Raw genomic sequence first — 22,460 nt, 5'->3', positions numbered from 1 at the left:
ACGAGCTGGCAGCGCTGCCCTCAGCACCTCCTTGGACTGGCTGCTCCAGACTTCAGAGTTCTGCAGTGAGAGCACGCAGCTCCGGCTGCGCCTTCCTGCTGCTTTTTGGAAGTCATGGAGTTGCACGGTGTAGACGAAGGTATTGCTAAATCCTGCTTTTTGCTCATCTTCCTCGTTAAGGGGCATCTCTCTAAATACCAGAATCGTTTGGTACTACTAAACTGAAAAAGTTTACTGTCCTGATTATTTATTTTTTTAAAATAAACGATCACTTCTGTACTGCAGCAGCACGAACTATGGAAGGATTGGTGTTATCAGGGTATAAAACCCACTGTAAGCTGTTCATATTCAGTGAGGATGGTAAATTAAAAGCGAGGCTTCGTCTGCGGGAGGAGTCTCTTGAGGCTGCTCCCCGGGTGGATTAATTTCATACCCCCAGTTGGTGCTGGCTGCACACCTCCCTGAGGGAGTGTAACTCAGGAATTTTATCCTGTTGCCTGTTTAAGGAAAATCAGAGAAGCAGCTCCCAAGAGAGAAAACTTATGATTAGCTGAAAGACTCTGCTTGGTGGTAGAAGACCCGAAAGTGTAGGAGGAAATTTTGCTTCCTGAAAACCTTCCTGATGCAATCAACAGCTGTGGTGCTGTCAGCGGGCGAGCTTGAACACAGAGGAGAAAATCTTCTGTGCCCCTTCAGAGGAGATCGTGGAAAGGAAGAGTGGTTAAGTAAGCTGCCTGAAAAGTGAACAATTGTCCTGAAGTTAGTTCCTGCTGGATTCATTTAAAGTGAATGCAAATAATCATTGCATTTCTGTGACACTACATGGGAGAGAACAGGGATGGCTGTGTTAGCATGTAGTAGCTGTTTAATTGTCAGGCATTTGGAAATGAATGTAGAATTAATTTAACTTTCTAGGCATGAAAAACCTAGGCTTTTTGATGAGTTTGCAAATAGCTTTGTGTAAAGGGACAGTTCGCAATTTGGCTAATTTTTTGCAAAGGAAGATTGAATGCAGTGTTAAGTGTGAAGGACTAAAATTTGTACCTCACATAGCTGAAGTGACTGTTAAGTGTTGTGCTCCCTCCACATCCATGGCGAATGTGGCAGATGGGACAGTTGAGGATGCCCTTGCTGAATGTTGAAGGCCTGCTCCCTGCCATGGGGCTTTGGAGCTCGGTCCTGGGTACAGAGCCTTTCTTTGGCTTGGGAAGATGATTCCTCCAGAGATGAGCAATGTTATTTCCTATCTCAAATTGTTTGAAAAGAAGCCAGAGGGTTTGAGGGGCAGATATGGATGAACTACAAAGATGGAGATGAAACAATGGCCAATGATGAGCCACATTTTAGAGGAATTTTGTCAGAAAACATGTTATCTGTCTAAAAGAAATTATGCTTTTCCTGTCATGTGTGAGAGGTTGTGTATTTTTTTTCTCTTTATTCTAGTTTATTCACTTTGTGTGCAGCCATTCTTAATACAGGCAGTTCTCTGCCATGTGTGGTGAGTTTGAATCCACAGAAGAGCAGAACAGACAGCAGTTTTGAATATTATCAGATGTTTTCAATGATGCAGAAAGGTCTGCAGGGAAGGTTTCTCCGACAACTTAAACAATTCTTAGACTAGTCAAAAAAGCTTGAAGGGCCTGAATCTTGCTCATCCCGTGTGACCAGAAGGGCCTGTGCAAACATTGTGATTGCAAGGCAAAGTACTGACTTGAACGTGTCCTGCTCAGTGTGACGTTTTGGTCTTGCTCGCAGCACTGATGCAAGCTGGCATGCTCAGGCTGCAGTTGTAGAAAGACAGAGCATTCTCTGGAGCTACACAGGCTGACCAGGGAAGTCTTCCCTTTCCTGCTTATAAATCCTGAGCACTGCCACTTGACAGGCAGGGCTTCCCTGGAGTGGAGAGTGTTCTAGGTGGCCAAGTAGAAGGACACTGTGAAGTGCCAGCTCCAAGGCTTGTCAGTGGCACTGGGATAGATTCCCTCCATTTAATGTTTGCTGGCACTAAGTTTTATGGGAACCTGTGGTGTTTTAATATGAATTAATTATTACTTCAGGAATATTGAGGCAGTCAATGTTGAAGAATACAACCCTTACTCTTGTGCAGTGTGGGTTGTATGTATTGTTATTCTGTTTGTTGCCTCTGCCTTCTAGTTGAGTGTTACTCTTTCCTAGAAGGGCAGAAAGGTATCACCAAAATTGTACCTCCTGTCTTTGTTTTAGACTCTTCTCCAGCTCAAAAGGTGAAGCGGTATGCTAGGCTTAATGTGGAACGCAGTAAATTGTTCTGTTATTTGTAGGATTGCCTTTGCTAGCCTCTACCCAACAGTCTAGACAAAACTGATAATGATTACTTGCAGAAGTTATCTTTAGCCTCATCTTGTTAAACTTTGTTGTGTTGTAATCTTATTCCCTCTGGTGTTTTGGAAACGTTTTAATAATTAGTTAATTATTATATTACAGTTATATTACAGTATATTATTATTGCAGCATAATTGTCAGGCAACTGGCACCTTTTGAGCTATCTACTGGCTGTGTAAACTGCAGGCATGGAAGTGTGGACTGAGTTTTCAATGTCTCAGTCCCTGCTGTGCTTATGTGGACAAGGGCAGGAGATGTCTCTCAGAACTTGTGGTAGGTGTTTGTCTCCGTGTTGTGAAGACCTGCCACTGTGAAGGTCTAAAAGCCCACTGCTGTGGCTTGTCCTGTAAAGGCACAAAGTTGTTGTAGGCTGGTGGGAAGGCTTGTGTACAAAGAAATCTGTTGTGTATGAGAATAAGCTTGCTTCAGAAATAAAGGTGTTACTGAGACAAGGCCAAATTTCTCATGTAGTTTTGTCTATGCGCTGGGAAGTGGGGTTTCTGTATGTTTTATTTTGTGTTTTTTTGAATTGGGAGTGTTTCAGTGCACGTGTCTCAGGGGTCCGTGGCCTAAGGAAACATGAGCAGCCATGTCTCATACTGCAGCTAATGAGGACAAAGAAGATACGTTCCTCCCGAAGGGGATGAATCCAGACAGCTATCTGTCTGGGCATGATTTATCCTGTGTGGCTTTGAAGGTGCAGGCAGTGGAGAGAGAAGTATCTCTAGAAGGATTGATTGTCTTACCAGTCCTAGGGAGGAGTAAATTGCTCTGGAAGTACCTGGAGCAGGCTAATTGATTTGTTAGCCAGCTTAATTAATGAATGAGGTGTGATCGCTTCATGTATAAATGGCTGGGACTTTGGGAACGAAGAACAGCCCTGGGGAAAGAGGAACTGGAATGACATATATCCTCACAATTTCTTTTTGATGAAATGTGTTCAGACTGTGATTTCCTGGGCTGAAGTCAAGTATGCCAGTGGAAGATCTGGCCCTTAGGGTATGAGTTCTTAGGGACTGTGTTTTATGTGGATTTATGTTATTCGCTCGGGGCTTTTGAGTTTTACACTAATTTAAAATAAAAAAAAAAAAAAAATTGGGAACAGGTGTTGTTTGTTCTGTGTCATAGCAGGAGACAAGAATGCCAGTAATGCTTTCTTTCCCTGCTAGATCCTGACAAGTGATCAGGTGTCCAGTCTTACCCTGGTTGGAACCCCTTATAGAAAAGGGCACGGTTACTTAATTCCCCTTCAAACACTTTTTTAAAATTCCCTCCTCTGCTGCAACATCTGCTAAAGCTGTTGCTACTGAGGTGCTATTGCTATAGCCTATCAAGCCAATTAGTAGTGTTCTCTTCACCCATGTGTATTTGTAAGGCTCTGTTTCCTACTTCAGGTGGTCAGCTTTCTGGATGTGTGAGGATGATCTCCTTGATCAGAGCATCATGTGCTGGGGGCCTAGGACAGAGAGGGTTCCCAGCTCTTCTGGGATTGGGAAGGGGGGTGGGTGTGTGTGACAGTCAATCCTTTATACGAATGGTGACAAAACATTTGAAAAGAAGAATGTTTAGCTTCTAAATTGAGTGTTATGATGGGAGAGTAGAAAGCCCAACTGAGGATTTTATTACACGATGGTCTGTGCACTGCCTGCCTTTTTGTTGGTAGGATGGTGTGGTGAATTGCTGTCACTTTTGAGTTTCCCTTTAAATCATGCGAGATCTGAACAGGCTAGCACTCACCCTAGTTTTGCTTCTTTTTTCCCCCCCTTCTTTTCAGAGCAATTTATCAAGACGTTGCCAGAATACCACGTGGCTGATCCAGCAAGAGTAGATGCAAGCGGGCATTTTCTTTCTTTTAATTTACACCATCACATCTCAAACACAAGAAAGAAGAGAGATCTCAGCAAAAAGGAAAATGTGGTATATTACAAAATTAACCATGAGGAGAAGGATCTGTTTTTTAACTTGACTGTCCACATGGGATTTCTTTCCCATAACTACGTAGTAGAAAGGAGACGTGGCAACCACACTAGTGCAAAGATTGCAACTCGCTCGGGAGTTCCTTGCCACTTCATTGGCACAGTGTTACAGCCAGGTTCCGGGAGTGGGACAGCAGCGATCAGCACTTGCAATGGCTTGGTAAGTGATGTGACCTTTACTGGGGTTCTGGGCTAATTTTGGTGTCATTAGAACTGAGCTAGAGCATTGGTATATGAATATGTCTGTTAAGAAACTGGATGAGCCAATATGATACCTTACTGATATAACGCTCTGAAAGAATCAGTTTAATACTATGAATGTCATCTGGATTTTTGAAATAGAGAATCAGAAGGTCAAAAGTTGATGCTGAGGCCCCTTGGGGTTTACTTTTCACTAGATTTTTTTTCTGGTGGTCTGGTCTGCACATCTCTATCATTCACATGGCTTGAAGTCATCCAAATATCCAGTCATTGCTTTGATCGCTTTTGAGTAATAGTGATAGGATGAACGGAAACGGCCTCAAGTTGCGCCAGGGGAGGTTTAGATTGGATATTAGGAAAAATTTCTTCACTGAAAGGGTTGTCAAACATTGGAACAGGCTGCCCAGGGAAGCGGTTGAGTCACCATCCCTGGAGGTATTTAAAAGATGTGCAGATGTGGTGCTTAGGGACATGGTTTAGTGGTGGACTTGGCAATGTTAGTTTTACTGTTGGACTCGATGATCTTAAAGGTCTTTTCCAACATAAATGATTCTGTGATTCTATGATCACATTAGTAGTTGGAGTGCCTTTGCTATGCATCTGGACGTGAGCTTCTGTTTTATTTTCCTCTAAAAGGAAGGTAGCTCAGGTGCGCTGAAACTGCTCTGCAAATCAAACCAACTGATGGTAGGTTGGGAAAACTGGGAGATTTGCTTCAGAACTGCACTGCAACTTCAGAAATAAATGATAGGATAGATACAACCTTAGCCAGAGCTTTAAATTCAAACCTGAACCACCTCTAGGCGTCCCTCATTCCAAAGAGCACTTCTAAGGCTGGACCTTGAAGTGTTACATTTCTCAATAGCCTATGGTTCAGACTGAGACAAGGAGGTGGAAACCTTAGTTTTGCTGTGCTTTGTTTTTTAGCACTACCATAGCTTAGGTCTCTAGTTCTAGAGGATAAGGCTGAACCTATCTTGTCAGGGAGGGGAAGAAGAGACAAACTGCCTGAATGTGAAGGGGATGCTGTAGAGAGCTGTGTAAAATGGCACATGTAATCTGTGAGATGCAAAATGCAAAGGGTTTCTGGAGTGTGCAGGCAGAGGTGATGAAGTGTGTGCAGCATGCATGTGCTCTAGCGCCTACATCCTTGAGTGACAAATGATAGTATTTAAAAGTGCATAGAGCAGTGCACTGATGCCTTTTGGCCAACACATCTCAGTGTACAACAGACTAGGATCTGATGTTTCAGTCTTGAGCCTGAACTCAACACCAAGGTGAGTGTCTGTAAAGTATCTCCCTTCCCTGCCAGCCTGTCAATATTGAAGTATGTTCCTTGCTATTGAGAAGTATGAAGCTTTCAGAACCTTTGGAAAATCAGTGGGTTACAGAAATATCCTGACAATATACGAAAAGTAACATGAAGACAGCTTTTATGTAGACGAAATGGGAAACTTTGGAATCTTACACAAGTGCTGATAACACTTTTGGCATGTTGCCTAGAGAAACAGACCATTGCTTGAGGTCAGAAGCTTCAGTCCCACAGGCATGAAGATCAGGGATTTTCTAAGTAATTCTTCCAGTGGGGACCAACTTATCAAAACTTCCCTGAAACATATTATGGTCATACAGGGTCAGTAAGGAAAAGGAGATATGATGATACAAGTTGTTCCTTTGGTTGGTTGTCTTGTGCTTTACCAGAATGTTTTTGTTAGTTTTCATTAGGATGAGAACTTGAAAACGAGGTGCTAGGTCTTCATTATGCCTTCTGAAGTATTTAGTCCGCAACAAGGATTTAAAAAAAAAATACTCAAATTACATTTTAAATTCAGCTTGGTAATATCCTTCAAAGTGATCCTTTTATTTGGGTTACAAACTTTTTGAGGTTTACTTTGATTTGGAGGTTTGTGAAACAATGTTTGCTAGAATACAGGCTTGAGGATTTTTTCTTTTTGACAAAACAGTTGTATCAGAAAAATATTGTTGTGGTTTGGTTTCCCCCTCTACCCCAAACTGAAATGTTGAAAATATAGAATCATAAATTAATTCAGGTTGAAAGCGACCTCCAGGGAAAAACATGATGGTTTTGATGTGATGATTTTTGAAGTCCAGAAGTCAATGCTCTGAAGAGGTTGCAGTAAGAGCTGGATCTGAATCTCTTAATTCGTCTAAATGCCACAAGCTGGGGAAAGGTGGTTTAGCTTGCCTTTCCCCTGAAAGCTTTAAAAAAAATCCAGTGTCATATGAAAACATTTATTGATGAATAGTTTTGCCAGCATTGAGAAATGCAATCTGGTTTTCAGGATAAAAACCTGACACTTCTGAAACTGTGGTGGTCTGCTGCTTCCTGAGCTAATGGTAACTTATTTCCATCCTGGAGATCCCCAATTTTTTGCTCTTCAGCACCATGTCTATTTCTCTATTTCTGCTTTTTTCTTTTTTTTTTTTTTTCTTTCTTCCTGGGATGTGTTGTATTTCTCCACTGAAAACAATTTTTCTGTTTATTCTTATAAGGGAGGGAAGGAGAACTGAGAATAGGTAAACACCATGGAAGTAGAGCAAATTATTTGAGGTACTAAAAACCTATCCCACGAGGAGAAATTGTAAGCTTGTTTACTGTAGGAGATTAATTCTAAACTACTTGATAAAAAGTTATATGGTGGGTGAGGACAGGGTGAGTTAATAAAGATCCTTGGGGCTGAGATGGGAAGACGAGGAAGGTAACAAAACATATTCCTAGAATATGCTTTGGCAGCAGTGGCTGCTGCGTGAGTCCTCACCTGTGACAGGCTGGGTCAGGCCGGCACTCTGAGTGTATACTTCGGCAAATGGATCCCAATAAAACTTAGCTCCTCAGCCCACCACTGCAAGCTGGCAGAGTGCTGATGTGCTCAAGCCTCATAACCCAAGAGCTGGTAAGAACCAATATCTTAGCCTTCAAATATGGGGAACAGGAATATTAGCAATGTTCCTTTCCTGATACTGTTTTTGCTTGACAGCTCAGGTACATTATAAAATGATAAACATACTGTGCTTTTTTTGTTGAGATGGTCTTTAATAAGCTAAATGAGGCACTGATTTACCATGGTAATGAGTGACAGGAAAGTGTGTGATCCCTGAACTGCTAATTTTTGGCTTTCGTAATGATAGGAGCTGGTAAAAAAATTTATGATACTGGAAAATACTGATTTGATTAAATAAATACGTCTTACTGGAATATCCCTTTTGTTGACATTTTTAGTGCGAAATGATTGAAATGTTATCTTGTAATTTTGTCCAAGTGAATTGCTTAAGAATATGTCATCTTTTGCAACACTGCCCACCTCCCTACCCCCCACCAAAAAAAATATTTTGGCCTGAAGTGGGGCAAAATAAAATCCTAAAGATGCCTGTGGGAGAGGAATCCTAGTTTTAGTCCTCTTTCTGGAATGACTTCCTCTCATGTGAAGTCTATTTGGTTCATATTTGAAAGTTCCTGAATTTCCAGGATAATAGCAGTGTATAAGAACAAAGATGTGTGGTGTAGATTTGTGTTCTGTCATAAAGATCACTCACACACAGCACTGGAAGTATAGAAAACCTAGAAGTGGATTTTCATCTCCCTTCTTTTTTTATTCCTGCTTCCATTGGCATTACACGGGCATCACTCATGTAGCAAAGATATTTGTTGTTATTCTTACTATCTGTTTTTATTCATGACACTCTTCAGAATCAAATTTCTTCTGCATAAATCAAATGGATGGTGCTGAGAAGATGTGGTTTTCAGAGGGGCATCTGTTTGACTAAATCATATTGACAAAAGATTGAAAAAGAAAAGTGACACTTTCAAAATGTGGGAAACAGCTTTTTGCCATCAGTGCTTCTCCAGGTTGACAGTATGTTGCTTTTTCAGTTAGAATATCATCATACTTAAGAATTGCAGCATTTCCTTAGTTGTTTTGAAAACAAAGTATGCTGATGTCTTACAAATTTCATTTTCCTATGTATTTATATGTTCCCAAAATGGCCTGCAAGAGAAATAACAGTGACAGATTTGAGATAGAAGAATGGGGAGGACAGTCGTTGTATGACATTGTTCTTTTTTAAAAGTGTAAATATGTTTCTAATTTCAGAAATATATTTGGAAACAAATGGCTACGTTCATAAGGGATTTGGGCAGAATCGGACAAGGGGATAGAAAGGATAAACTAGCAGAGATCTGGAGGAACTAAGTTGTAATTTCCAAATCCATTTTTTTTCTAACACCTTGTGATATCCTTGTTTCCCTTTCATGCTAAATAGGTCATGACCTTCTGAACAGGTTGAAGAACATGATGCTGTAAGCTCTGTCTCTTCTTCTCTGCATCAGTTGTTTAGTTAAGTCTTTTGCACTTCTGGATCTTGTAGAATAATGCATGAGACTGTGTTAACATGGGAAGAGTGGGGCAGACCTTGCTGTTTATTTTGGGTCACAATGCGAGGAGGAAACCCCAGAGAGGAAGTCACTACTGGAGCACCAGAAATGGATCAAACTGTTGCACTGGGGAAGAGAGCAGACATGAAATGTCTTAGGTACAGGAAAATTTCCAAGAAGAAGTAAAAGGAGAAAATAGTTTTGTTTTTGTCCCTCTCAGTGGAAATAATACTTGGATTTGTCTTGGCAGGCTATTTAGGGCACACTTCTAATAATACTTTATGTTTCCACAGTGCCTTTCCACAGAAGATTATAATGAACTTTTCCAAATACTAATGCCTTAATTCTCAGTTGTGTGTTAGTCCTGAGATCCCTTGTGTAACAGCAGTAGCATCAGCTTGTCCTCTTGGTAGGGCTGGGAGGGAGCAAAGCTCAATGAATACCCTAGGTTTATGCACCGAGTCCTATAAAGCTGGGAAGTGAATTTTTCTCTGATAGTCTATCCTCTTCATTAGGAACAAGGCCCTCTTTTATTCATTAGTAACACAGACATTGTTTATAGTATTTTTAGATGACAGAGCATCATTAAGGCTTTGTTTCCTTGACACTTGTTTACAGTGTAGAGCTGTCAATGGACAGTTGCTTCTGGTAATACTTTTATCTTCAAAGGCTATACCAGCATTAGCAGGGAAATGGCAGAAGGATGGAAAAACATTAGGATGGAAATTGAGAACAGTCTATACACGTGTACCTGGTAAGCTCCTGGCCATACTGGGCCTTGTGTAGCACTGTGGACACGTCATGCTTTGTCTGTCTCCAGCGGGTCAGGGGGTTGTCTCTGTCCTGATGGGTATCAGCATTTACAAGAAGTGCTGTCGTTGTCTGCTGCCCAGGCAGCAGCAATGCAGTACAAAGTCATGAAGCACTGTTTGTTTATTTATTCCCCCTCCAGAAATTCAGCCTCTGCAGAACACTGCAGCTGCTGTGCCCAGGATTTTTGAAAGGTTTTCCCCACCTCAGTTCTTCCCTTTGTGCCCAGCCACAGTCAGGGCAGCCCTCTGTGAACTTTTAATTGGTGGCTGTATGACCATTTCTCTTTATATGGCAGCTGGTGGGAGATGCTCCAAGTGAGACCTCTCTGGGCAGATCTGTGTCTATCCTGACACGTGGCAAGTTTGTCACCGAAAAGCAGAATGGTAGCTGAATTCCGCTCGAATATAACCATTCTCCTTATTGCAGGATATCACCATTATATGAAGCCTAAGAATGAGCTCTGGTACTTATGCAGTGTTACCTATATTCTTAATCTGGTCCACTCAATGTAGCATAAAATCCACCAAAGGCATTTTATCTGTTGCAGACTTGCTTCAGTTTGGGGGAATTCAGCATGATCTCTGTTCTCCTGCTACATGCCATGAAGCTTTTCTAGTTAGTGTGAGATGCCTTTTCCATGCTGACCCACATGTTGTCATCTTATGATCTGTCCCAGGTTGAACAGTTCTATTCCGGTACCGTAACCACACTTCAGTGGTAGTGTGCCCTATGAAAGTGGTCTAATACTGCTGGTTAGACTTTCCTCTCCTATGGATATGGAAAGCCTGCATCAGGATGTTGGACTACTTGGTGTTTTCCTTAGATGAGCTTTGGGGATAAAGGAATCTTTACTTTAAAACAGTTTTATAATATTTTGTTCTAAAGTAATGGAATAATAAAATGCATTACTAAGCTTATAATAGGGATTTTTATCTGCTTCTATATCTCCCAATTTGTTAGGTTGGCTGGTTATTAACAATTTGTTTGTTAATCTGTTGTTAAAGGTTGTTACTAGAGCTTTGCAAAGCTACTGTTCTACACAATTCATTCCTATAGCTCAGAAAAATGACCATGTCTTTCTATTCCTTTGTGGTATACCTGCAACCAACAAAATTGTTTCTCTTTAAATTTTTTTTTTCTTCGATTATTGTAAGTGGCAAACTTCGATTATTGTAATGTGGCAGTGCAGAAATACACTTAAGGAAAGGGGAGACGTAACCTTTTCTTCAGTTGCACTTGTGACCATCTGAAACTGGATTCAGCACTGATCCCTGACATGGAATTGTACAGCCCCAGAACACATTTGGACACACATGCTGTTTTGGTGGCTGTTACTTTAAGAGATGAATTGGAGTGTATTCCCGTAGCGCTACCTCAAATAAATGAATTCCGTTCTGGGAGCAAGGGTGCTGGGAGACAAATACACAAGTTCTTCTTCAGAGCTCTGTCATGATTTAACCCCAGTCAGCAGCTAAACACCACACAGCCACTGGCTCATTCCCCCCTGGTGGGATGGGGGAGAGAATTGGAAGGGTAAAAGTGAGAAAACTCGTGGGTTGGGATAAAGACAGTTTAGTAAGTAAAGCAAAAGCCACACATGCAAGAAGAGCAAAACAAGGAATTCATTCACTACTTCCCTTGGGCAGCCAGGTGTTCAGCCATCTCCAGGTGTCCTGGTTTCGGCAGGGATAGAGTTAATTTCCTTCCTAGTAGCTGGTACAGTGCTGTGTTTTGGATTTAGGATGAGAACAAAGTTGATAACACACTGATGATTTAGTTGTTGCTGAGCAGTGCTTACACTGGTCAAGGACTTTTCAGCTTCCCACGCTCTACCGACTGAGAAGGCTGGGGGTGCATAAGAAGCTGGGAGGGGGCACAGCCAAACTGGCCAAAGAAACATTCCATACCATGGGACGTCATGCTCAGTACGAGGCCGCTGCTCGGGGACTGGCTGGGCATCGGTGGGTGGGTGGTGAGCAATTGTACTGTGCATCACTTGCTTTGCGTATTATTATTATTATTATTATTACGTCATTATTATTATTTTATTTCAATTATTAAACTGTTTTTATCTCAACCCATGAGTTTTTCTCACTTGTGCTCTTCCAATTCTCTCCCCCATCCCACTGGGTCGGGGGGAGTGAGTAAGCAGCTGTGTGGTGCTCAGTTGCCAACTGAGGTTAAACCACGACACCAGGAAAGCAGGGCTCCATCACGCATAATGGTTACTTGGGAAGACAAATGCCATCACTCCGAACGTCCCTCCCTTCCTTCTTCTTCCTCCAGCTTTATATGCTGAGCATGACCCCATACTAGCTACTATGAAGAAAATTAACTCTATCTGAGCCAAAACCAGCACAGGGTCTCTTCCCCTTCACTCATCTCTCCTTGCTTCCTCTAAGAGAGTCTTTCACTTCTTTGTTTGCCATTTCCCTACCATATAGTACTTGGTGGGTCCTGCTTGTGGTTGGAAGTATGGCAGATGGCCCTATCTGCCAGTTGTGCCTTCTTAATTAGATGTCAGTGACATCTCCACAGCAGCCTTTTTTGGTTTGTCCAGCTCGCGATAATCTGATGGAAAAAAGTTGTAGGAATAAGGTGTTTGGAGAACGCCAGGCATGAAAGCAAGCTGCCAGCCTTTTCCTTGGGGATAGGAATTGCTCCATGGTTGGATATAATGGAGCTTCCAAAGTCTCAATGTTGTGATTTGGCTTTTTCTGGCACTTGTAAAGAAGGAAAGATCTGCTAAGTAACTCTGTTGTGTATCTGCTGTACGTTTCTTCTCTTAGGCAGTAGTATGGAAAATGCTGTAAGTAGAAACATTTACACTCAAAGTAAATACAGCGTTCCCTGTGCATCTGTTCTATGTCATGCTTGGTTTGCCTGTTTTCTCCATATAATAATAAATATCTGGATATTCTCCTTGCTGGGCTAGTGTTATGTTGTGTGGTTTTGGTTTTGTTTTTTTTTTTAAGATGATCCAAAGATAGGGTGCGTGGTGGTGTTTTTTTGTTTGTTTTGTTGTTTGGGTGTTTTTTTCCAACAGATTCATCATTCAAATTTGACTAGTATTTGCTGCAGTACTTTAACATACATCTCTTTTCTTTGTGTTGGAACTTCAACTATCCATCTGCCATCTCCCTTCCCCCAGTCTTTTGTCTGCAAAAATACTCTAATTGACAGGTCAAATGAATCTCATCAGTGATCTCAATACATGAGAATCTGGCTGTGTCTGTGGGTCCTGGTCTTGGCCTTGTCACCTTCAACCAATATGAAGTTGTTAGCCCAGAAGCTGGGTATGGCTGGAGTTTTTATAATGTGGTTGTTATGTTTCAGTGGAACAGTCATTGATGGGGTAGGTTAAAATAAGGATTAGTCAGTATGAACTGATTTGAATGGACTACCCAGGGTTAGAATGTCTGGCTCCTTTAAGATAACTCTTTTTTGAGAATACGAAAGACAGACTCTTTTTTTATATAGTTTTAAGAGTTATTCTCTTGTTTAAATCTGTACCTACTTATTTACTAATTACTTAGGAATATCATTAGTATACAGAGCTGTCAATCATATTTCTAGTTACCATGAGTCTTTTTAATGAATCTTGTAAGTATGTGTGTGTGGTGGTTTTTTTTTTTTTTGTTTTGTTTTTTTTTCTGGAAGTCTTCATTCATGATTTCATGAGTGTGGTGTTTTTTACAGAAAGTGTCTCATTTACTGAGGGAAAACTGTGGGATTGTGACTTAAGCCTAAAGGTTCAGAACCCAGAAGTGAAAAATATACATAACATCTATTTTTCCTTGATTCTTAATGATGTGAGGTTTGTAAGATGGTCTGTTCTTTGTTTCATCTAGTATCTTTGGAAGTTGTTGGCCAAATTCAGCCCAATCTGAAAGAGGAATGGAGGTATCAAAGCCATTAAGTTCTTACAAATTTTGCAGGTAAAGGTGGGAACTTTTGATCAGTGAAATGATGGATGAACACATGTATGTTGACCAGTGGCTCAGCACAACTGTAAGTTGTTACTGAGCAGAGTGCAGTGCTACCTCTGGCCCAGCTGATAGTAAGGAGTGCTGAAAGATTCAGGAGAGATTGGAGAAAATTACTTTAAGTGAGGAAATGGAGCACATGTGAGAAGCAAATCTGTGGGGAAATGAGGTTTTGATAATTCTGCTGTTAATAGAAATTTTTTTTTTCTTTAATCCATTTTCATGATGCTGAAAGGAAGGGTCCAGCTTGGAAGTAAACAGAATTGTTTGCACTGGTTGCCATATTAACAATATGCTGTACCTGCTGCCCATCACAGCACATGCTTTGTATGTAATCATTAATGATGAGCAGAAGAGAGGGGAAGAACCGAACCTTTCCTACATACCCAGTCAGTGATGCATATCATGTGACATTAATAGGGACAAATCTTGCCAATTGCATGCCTTATTTTCTAGCTGTTAAAAAAAAAAAGAATTACCAAGAAAAGCCTGTCTTGCTCCTGTTCTGAGCAGACAAACATTGGCAGGATATTAGGTGGTAAACAGCAATGGTGATGTAAACAACAGACCCAAATAGTCTGTGTGTACTGCTTACACTTAGAGGATAGATGGGCTAGTGGTACTTTTACAGCAGCTGTGTGAGCCTGGCTTCTGGCACCAGCTGAAAACCAGCAGCCTGAAGATCAGGTCCTGCCTCTTCAATTATCTTTGTCAGAGAGGAGCAACTGCAGTCTCTGAGCAGCATCAGCATCAGGGCGCGGTTATATATACACATATATTAGACACACACACACATGCAAATACATATACATACATGTAGCTTGGTCATTGCAGAACAGTTACACTGCAGCTAAAGCTCTTGGTTTAAGATCCATGCTGTGTGCTGAGAAGGCTTCTATGCTGTTGTATGTATTGGGTATTACCAAGTCATGGCCAAATATATTGGTTTTTTCCAGAAACTGGCACTTAACAGTGGACTTTCCCAACCCATTTGTAAATTGCAACAGAATGAAGTATTAAGTAATTTAGGCTGGGATAAGAAATACAAGAACAGCATAAGAAAGACAAGGACCTGTTGGAGCAGGTCCAGAAGAGGGCCACAAAAATGATCAGGTGGATGGAACACCTCTCCTATGAAGAAAGGCTGAGAGAGTTGGGGTTGTTCAGCCTAGAGAAGAGAAGGCTTCGGGGAGACCTTCTTGCAGCCTGTCAGTACTTAAAGGGGGCTTAGAAAAAAGATGGCGGCAAACTTTTTAGCAGGGCCTGTTGCGACAGGACAAGGGGGAATGGCTTTAAACTAAAGGGGGGGTAGATTTAGACTAGATATAAGGAAGAAATTTTTTATGCTGAGGGTGGTGAAACACTGGCACAGGTTGCCCAGAGAGGTGGTGGATGCCCCGTCCCTGGAAACATTCCAGGTCAGGTTGGACGGGGCTCTGAGCAACCTGGTCTAGTTGAAGATGTCCCTGCCCACGGCAGGGGGTCGGACTAGATGACCTTCAGAGTTCCCTTCCAACCCAAACTATTATATAGTTTATATATAATAAACAAACTGCTAAACAAAAATAAATAAAATAAATAAACAAAGCCTAACAAACTGCTTAGGCTTGTTGATGCCTGGAAATCCCAAGAGTAGATGTAAATCCCTTGTAGTTGTAACTCACACTAAAGGCTCATACAGACACAGTTTTTGATTTGAAGTTTTCTTTTGTTCAAATTCCACTCTTTTTCCATTTTTAAATGTATATATTTAAAACAAAGATGATTCTAAATGCTCAATCCAAACTTTAATATCTGTTTATTTGGATGCAATGTTAATCCTGTTTCCTTACCTAGAACAGTCACGGACCAAATCTGGTCAAAATCGTAAGAATGGAGACTGTGGATAGGGTAAATGTCTGTTTTACCCAGCACCCTTTGTCCAACAATGACTAAGTAAATATCTAGGGAAGAGTAAGAACAGAGCAGTAGGACATCTCCCCTTTATTCATCTTTGCTTCTGTTTTCAACTCAGATCAAATTTCTTGATATCAGTATATTGTCTTTGTTGAGAATCTATTGATGGATTAGTCTTTCACACACTTTCTTGGTCTCCCCTGAGTCACTTGGTGCTAGAAACATGAATCTTTACTATGAATTATAATACTTAAAAATGGATTTAGATGTATCTTCTTTTATTTTTCACTAGCTTTTTATCAGCTTCATTTGCTGCTTCCTGAAGCTATTGTCTTGGAGGAGACAATGAACAGTCAAACACTGAGCACAGTGTTTGAGATGGTTTACTCAGTGGCATAGTGTATTCTTCATATTTTTTTTTTGTTTTTTGGTAATTCTGAAGACTTGACACAGCCTTTTTGGACAGCTGTTGAGATGGGCTGCTTATATAGTTCCAAATTTTTTTCCATGAAAATGGCAGCTCAGGTTCCTATTTCTGCACAGTAGCAGGTAGGTCAGAGCCCATCATATTAATACACAAAGGTTGGAATTATTTCTTTGCTGCCTTCTCCCCTTCACTATGCCATGCTTTATCAATTTGCATTAATCTACAGTGAATTACATCTTCCTTCTTCTTGTCTAGCTGCTCAGGCTCAGGAGAGCTTTCTGAAGTTCATTGGTCATCATTTGTCCTTACTTTCCTGAATAACTTCTTATAGCTGTGTTATATCCTGTATAACAGACTCTAAACTAATTTTTAAACCAAAATGTAAACACAAGGACAGTTGCCATGAAGAAAAAATTCATTATGTTCTTTTGCAACATTGTTAACATGCCACGGCTCTGGAACTTAATGGAACTTAATAGTTTAAGCAAATGTTTTTCTTCATTTTTGGTACCTGTGGTTTTTACCTTCATTTTCTCTTCCCTCAAATTTTATCCAAGTTTGAGTTTATAAAATAGATAAATCAAGATCTAGTCAGGTCCACTGTCTTTATGTCTAGACCAGATCAAGCAAACAACGGGTTAGGTATGGGGGGACAAAGCATGGTTGTTTTTGGCAAAAAAAAAATTGCTGAGTAATTTATTTTCTTTTTGCAGAAACTCCTCTGTTAAGGATTAACATGCTTCTGTGTTAGCAAGAGAAATATAAGTAATTTGTATTACTATAAATCTCCTTGGTGGATACTTACGGAGCTGGAATGACATAGTAGGTAGTATTTCACCCTTACTGAAGTCCATTACACTTCAGTTCATGTGTACCACTTGAGAAAAATGTCTCTGCCAAAAAGTATACTATGAGTAATTACTTTTGGTATCTTCAGATCAACTACATTTAATTTGGAGAGTTTTATCACTAAACAAAACATTTCTCCCCAACCCCCTTTTTCCGACATGCCCACATAGCATAATTTCAACAGGAACTTTAGTTGGATCCAAAACTAAATTTTTGTTCGGGATTTTGCCTCTCGATATGTAATTTTGGATAACTTCCTAAAATGAAAGCTAGCAAACAGTTTATGTTTTGGAGTTATGGAAATTATTGGAAAACAATTCTTCCAGTTTGTTCATTACATTGTTTTAGTTGAGCTCAATCTGCAGTTTTTTTTAAGGGGGGGTGGGAACTGACAGAAAAAATCCGCAGCTTTATATTTCTGAATGCCAGGTAGTTTAACAACCATTAATCTCAGTTCTTCCCAAACAATTGTTCCCATCTCAAAAATTTTGTTTAATGAGTCCCTGATTAGATGCCTGTTGCTTTGTGGGTGGGCACAGGGACAGCTGAACTAGTAGAATTTTCTTTTGGGCTGTATTTCCATCAGTATTGAATGACAAACATGATATTGTAGTGCACCCATGCAAATATTTCTAGTGTCTCTGATGTTTTGAATGTTGCATAATTATTGTTTATGAATTGCACAGTGGTGGCAATCTATTAACTGCAAATAATTTTTGCATTCTACAATGGATCAAATTTGTATTTGCAAGATTGGCAGAGGAATATTGTTACCTGTGAATGTTTATAGTCAGAAATAACATCTTAAATTGAAAACAAACAAGCCTGGCATGTAACTTCCTAAATTTCTGCTAATTTTTTTTTTCCTCGAGTCCTTTAAGTGAAAGAAAATTGTGTCTGCAGTTCTCTCTAGAACTGTTACTCTCTGGTAATAATGTATTTTCATAAGCCAGAAATCATCAATCTTTCTAGGTCAAGTACACCATCGTTTGCCCCAGACAAGCTAGTAACCAGTTTTAAAAGGCAGCATTTTCATTGTGCTGTCAGTACTGTCAGGGACTTTGAGGGGCTGTCTTGAGATGTAAATCGCTTATAGGGAAGTTGCAGACTTGAGTGCATTTAGGTTAAAATTCAGTTTGGTGCTGTTGACTCTACAGTAATCTCGGTACTGTGACTGCTCTGACCCCTCACAACTCTGCCCACTTGCAGGTGGTTAAATGAAGAAAGAGCTTGAATAAGAGTACTTGGTGAATGTAAGTTGTGACTGTCCTTCGCTGCTCCTTTGTGTAACATTTCATGCCATGGAGCCCTTCCTGGTCAGGGCATGAATACGCTACTGGGCTGTAAGTTTTGGAATAATGATAAGTTGGGGGCTGGAAAGAGCAGATGAGAAATTTGTATGAAGGCCTGAGAGCTGAGCAAGTGTCTGCAGATATTGCACGCCTGGTTCTTGCAATGGCTCTTGCTTCCTTCTCTGATGTATGAGAGGAGTGCATGAAGCCAGTTAAGTGTCTGGGTCTGTTTGGGCAGCCATGGGGAGTAGCACAGAACCGTAATGCTCCCTCGCGTTCATGCTGCTGCTGCTTCCCAGACGTGGGAAGAATCAGACAGGAGGCAGGTGAGGTTAGGCAGTGTGAAGGGGTGGCTACGGTTGGCCCTGCGTGCCAGGAAACATGGCGTGTTCACAATGTGCTTCAGCTGGAAGCGAGGAGGCCAAAACATGGGTTGTTTCTTCAGTCTCCATCTGGAGGTAATGTAACGTGTGCCCCTTGCTGTGGACTGCAATGGAGATCGACAGTCCAGGTGTTATCAGTATGAAACTAAAAAAAAATATTATTTAGTATAAATAGGGCTGAGTCTCGCATCTCATGTGGGTGGGAAAAAGTCCTTTTTTCATAAGGTGGATTTTTTAATATACCTTTTCTTTAGCATAGTTGCCATATAAAGAAGCACTTCTGACAGCGTGCAGTATGCTGGCAGATAGCTGACAAACTAGCTGAGGTGGTGGTATAATGCAGAACAGTGTATAGAATAAAACCAATGGACCCCAGCAGCCTGCCTCACAGAGGGCATGGGAGGCAAAAAGCATTTGGAGATCTCTGGGGGGAGTGTGTACGTTTCCAATCTGCTGTTTCTTCAGGAAAGGGAAAATTTAATGTCTTGGAAGAAAAGACTTCCAAACATGATTCATGAATAATCGTAGTGAATCCTGCCCATGGATGCCTGGAGTGGATGTCTTATGTGTAGTTCCTGTTTTACCTTGGCAATTAAGTTGGCATAGTAGCTTCACTTCTTAGTCAATGGCTGTGTTCTGAAGCATCTTAAATGGAACAGGGAAACATGAATGGGATAAAACTGCTCCTTGCAGCATCACTGATGTGTTGTTATTTTCATTTTTTTTCCCCTTGCATGCTATGCAGCATGGCATAATATACAGCTGCCAAAGTAAAACTACCCTTGTGATTGCTGTATTTCATTTGCACTCTCCTCAAGCTAAGTTCCTTTAGCCATCTCGGCTATTATTATGGCAGCTGTCAGTGAATACTTCTTTCTACCTGTGGTCCTATTCTGACAAGGAAGATGATTTATGTATTTAAATGTTTGTACAGACAGGTATTAAATATGTAGTATTTGCCCTCCCCAGTCTTTCTGCTGTGTTAAGGTATGCAAAACAAATAGGCAGAGGAAACTGTGCTAGTCTTAATGATGCACGTGTTTCGTTATTAAAAAAAAAAAAAGGAAAAAATGTTGTGTTTCTCAGTCTTTATTATAATTTCTTTCTCACACTGGGACTGTCAGAGGTCCTTCTGCTAGGGTGAGAAATATCTTTATGTTGTGTTAGTGCTGTGCTGAATATAATAAGGTACTGCATCTAAGACTAGCTCTCTAAGATCTGTTATAATTACAAGCAATAATTTTTAACTATTAACTTGTGCTGGAGTTGCAGCTCTGATTTCTAATCCTGTAGATCTAGTGTGAGTCTGCTATGGGTGTGTTTAACTTCTAAAAGGGAAACTGCTTAAAAATGATGAAGGTTTAAAAAGAAACAGCTGGAGGGGTAAAATACTTAAGTTGTATGGGACTTGTTTAATGATAACTTCTTGGAAGCTAAAGACAAGTGATAATTCATGATTATTGTCTTTATTCTTTTTTAAAAAATATCAAACATGAAAAGCTGGTGGGAATAAATAGTAGGAATTAAAACCAAGTAAAAGGAAATAAAAAATTTAGTTCTTGCAAATGCAGTAATTATATTTGGTGGGGGAAAAAATTAAATTAAAATTAACGTACAAGCTGGTAAAATAACTGAAAAACTTGGTTCATAAGCAAAAAATGTCTTGAAGAAAAGCTAGTTAAAGGTGCACAAATTAGGAACTTTTTCAAACATTTCAGAATCAGGAAGCCTTCCTGAGATTCTGTTAACAAGTATGTGACTGAGAATAAAAGAGGTGGTTAAAGGACACAAGGCCATAGCGGAGAAGCTACATTGTTTAATGAAAAACAGCAAATCACTAAAACAAGGTGCTATTCAAAAGGAATTAATATAAAAACGCTGAATTACTAACTCTGAGATAATATATCATTTAAATTGACCTTGGAAGGTGGGTAAATATGTGGGCAATGAGATACCTTGGATGTAAGAATAGTAAATGGATCAAACAATCAACTGATGGAGGAGAGCTCCAGCAAAGTGATGAGAAAGCGGCCTTTGACTCGAGAAGTCCCTAACCAGAAGATTGCCAGAACATCTGGAGGTCAGGGATCGTGTCCTTTCATCCTTGTACTGTTCTTGCAGCCTTTCCATAAGAACCTGCTCTTGTCTGCTGCCAGAGGAAGGCTGCTGGGCTGAAGGGATCTTTATTTTAATCCAGTCTGGCCATTCTTGTGTTCTGATGACATAGGGTATGTAACAGGTTTTCACCAACCCTGAGTATTTTTGCTATATCTAGTTGTTAATATAGGTGCCCTTCTCTTGAAAGTTGTGTTGTGCATGGTATACAAAACAAGAATTGGCTGCTACTGCTGCCATGAGATTTGAGGATTTTTTTAAAAAATAAGTTCCTTCTGGCTTTGTTTTCCATTTGAAATCTGGATGTCCTTTGTTGCTCTTTGTCCTCAAAGGGCCTCATTAGATCTTAATCTACGTTAAACAGTCTTGGCCGTGTCTATAGTTGACACCAAAGCATTTGAACTGCATTGCCTACACATTTTACAACAGCTGTTGTCTTTTTCATCATAACTCATAACCAAAGGGAGAAGCCGTACTTCTTCCCTCGACAAATTTTTACATCATGTCAGCTCAGAGTGGCTCAGTACTTGCTGACAGCTTTTAATGTATCTTAATATACCTAGTTGAATTACAGCCTGGTAGCAGATGCTAGTCAAAAAATGGCAGGTGCATTTAACCTTTTTTGCATCAAAATGCATAGAGGAAGCTACTGCTATTTCTTCAAAGTAGGACCCCAGTCCTGACAGCCAGAAAAAAGGGATAAATTAGAATAGTACCGGTTTCTCCTTACCCAGAGAAATGCATGTTTCTTATTGCTAGCTAAGCTACAGGGACAACATGCCACTTGTTTATCCAATTAAGTGTTCTTTTTTGAATGAGCAAATAGATTTCACTTGGCTCTGGAGAAGAGTTCAAAAGTCAGGAGAGAGATGCCAAGGAGAGTTATAAAGCTAAATGACCATTACTGTTCCTGTGGGAGGCAATCCAGATCTGAGGAGGGAATGAAACTGGAGACCGTAAATTAGCTATGACTAACCACAAAGCCCCTGCTTGCAGTAATAATCACTGTCTTCCAGGAAAAGAAGTAACTGTGTGTTGAAAGAGAGACTAAATATGTAACACCAGATCATCAGCTACACTGGTTTACCCTGGTGAGGTTTTAGGCCATCAAATTTGTTTTGTAGCAGTGCTCTGAACTACTTTGCTGGTTATTAGAAAGGAATACGATCTCCAAGACAGTTGTGTTATCTTTTTGGCCATTTTTTTGTAATTAGGACATGTCTTCTTCCAGCAAGATAGCAAATCAGCTTTTGGCATAGCCTCTTCATGTTATGGGTATCAATGTTGCTTTATATAGTACTTTTTCTAATTAAGTTGATTATCATAACACTTATGAAGAAATGTGTTCTGTAATGAGCTTGAATGACAGTTAGATATTTTAAAATATAAACGAGCCAAGTTTGTTTATGTCAAGCTTCTTTTTGGAGACTGAAGCTAGTCAAACTGAGATGCATTTTTTATCCTTTGACAAGTGTTCTGTTTCCCCATTGCTAAGAATTTCTGTTCTTTGAACTATGAAGAACCATCTAACACTTGCGTGGAAAGTCATTCTTCACCCAGACAATACAGTGTGAAGACTCAAGATGCAGAACACAGAGATGCAGTGACGTACAAAGCCTGTAAATGGATACATCTTGGGGGAATTAAAAGTCCAAATTAGAAAAACACATGAGGCATAATAGCTCAGATTCTCAAAGTGGATGGATTTCTGTGAAGTGTAGGAATTTGTGAATTGTCAGTCTGCCATTGGCACTCCTGAGTCTTAGCC

General features: G+C 40.3%; 1 protein-coding gene across 1 annotated transcript in view; it reads left to right on the top strand.

The window, feature by feature from the left end:
• Positions 1 to 296: 296 nt before the first annotated feature.
• The window catches only part of ADAMTS12 (ADAM metallopeptidase with thrombospondin type 1 motif, 12), a 175,443-nt gene continuing 153,279 nt past the window's right edge, over positions 297 to 22,460 (top strand). The window contains exons 1-2 of the mRNA XM_009318458.1: positions 297 to 360; positions 4,136 to 4,497. Coding sequence (XP_009316733.1) covers positions 297 to 360; positions 4,136 to 4,497 — 426 coding nt within the window. The remainder of the gene's footprint in view (positions 361 to 4,135; positions 4,498 to 22,460) is intronic.

Source organism: Pygoscelis adeliae, unplaced genomic scaffold, assembly GCF_000699105.1.
Source record: "Pygoscelis adeliae isolate BGI_AS28 unplaced genomic scaffold, ASM69910v1 Scaffold272, whole genome shotgun sequence".
Lineage (NCBI taxonomy): Eukaryota > Metazoa > Chordata > Aves > Sphenisciformes > Spheniscidae > Pygoscelis > Pygoscelis adeliae.
Note: the sequence above shows the minus strand (reverse complement) of the source record. Positions and strands in the feature narration are given on the sequence as shown.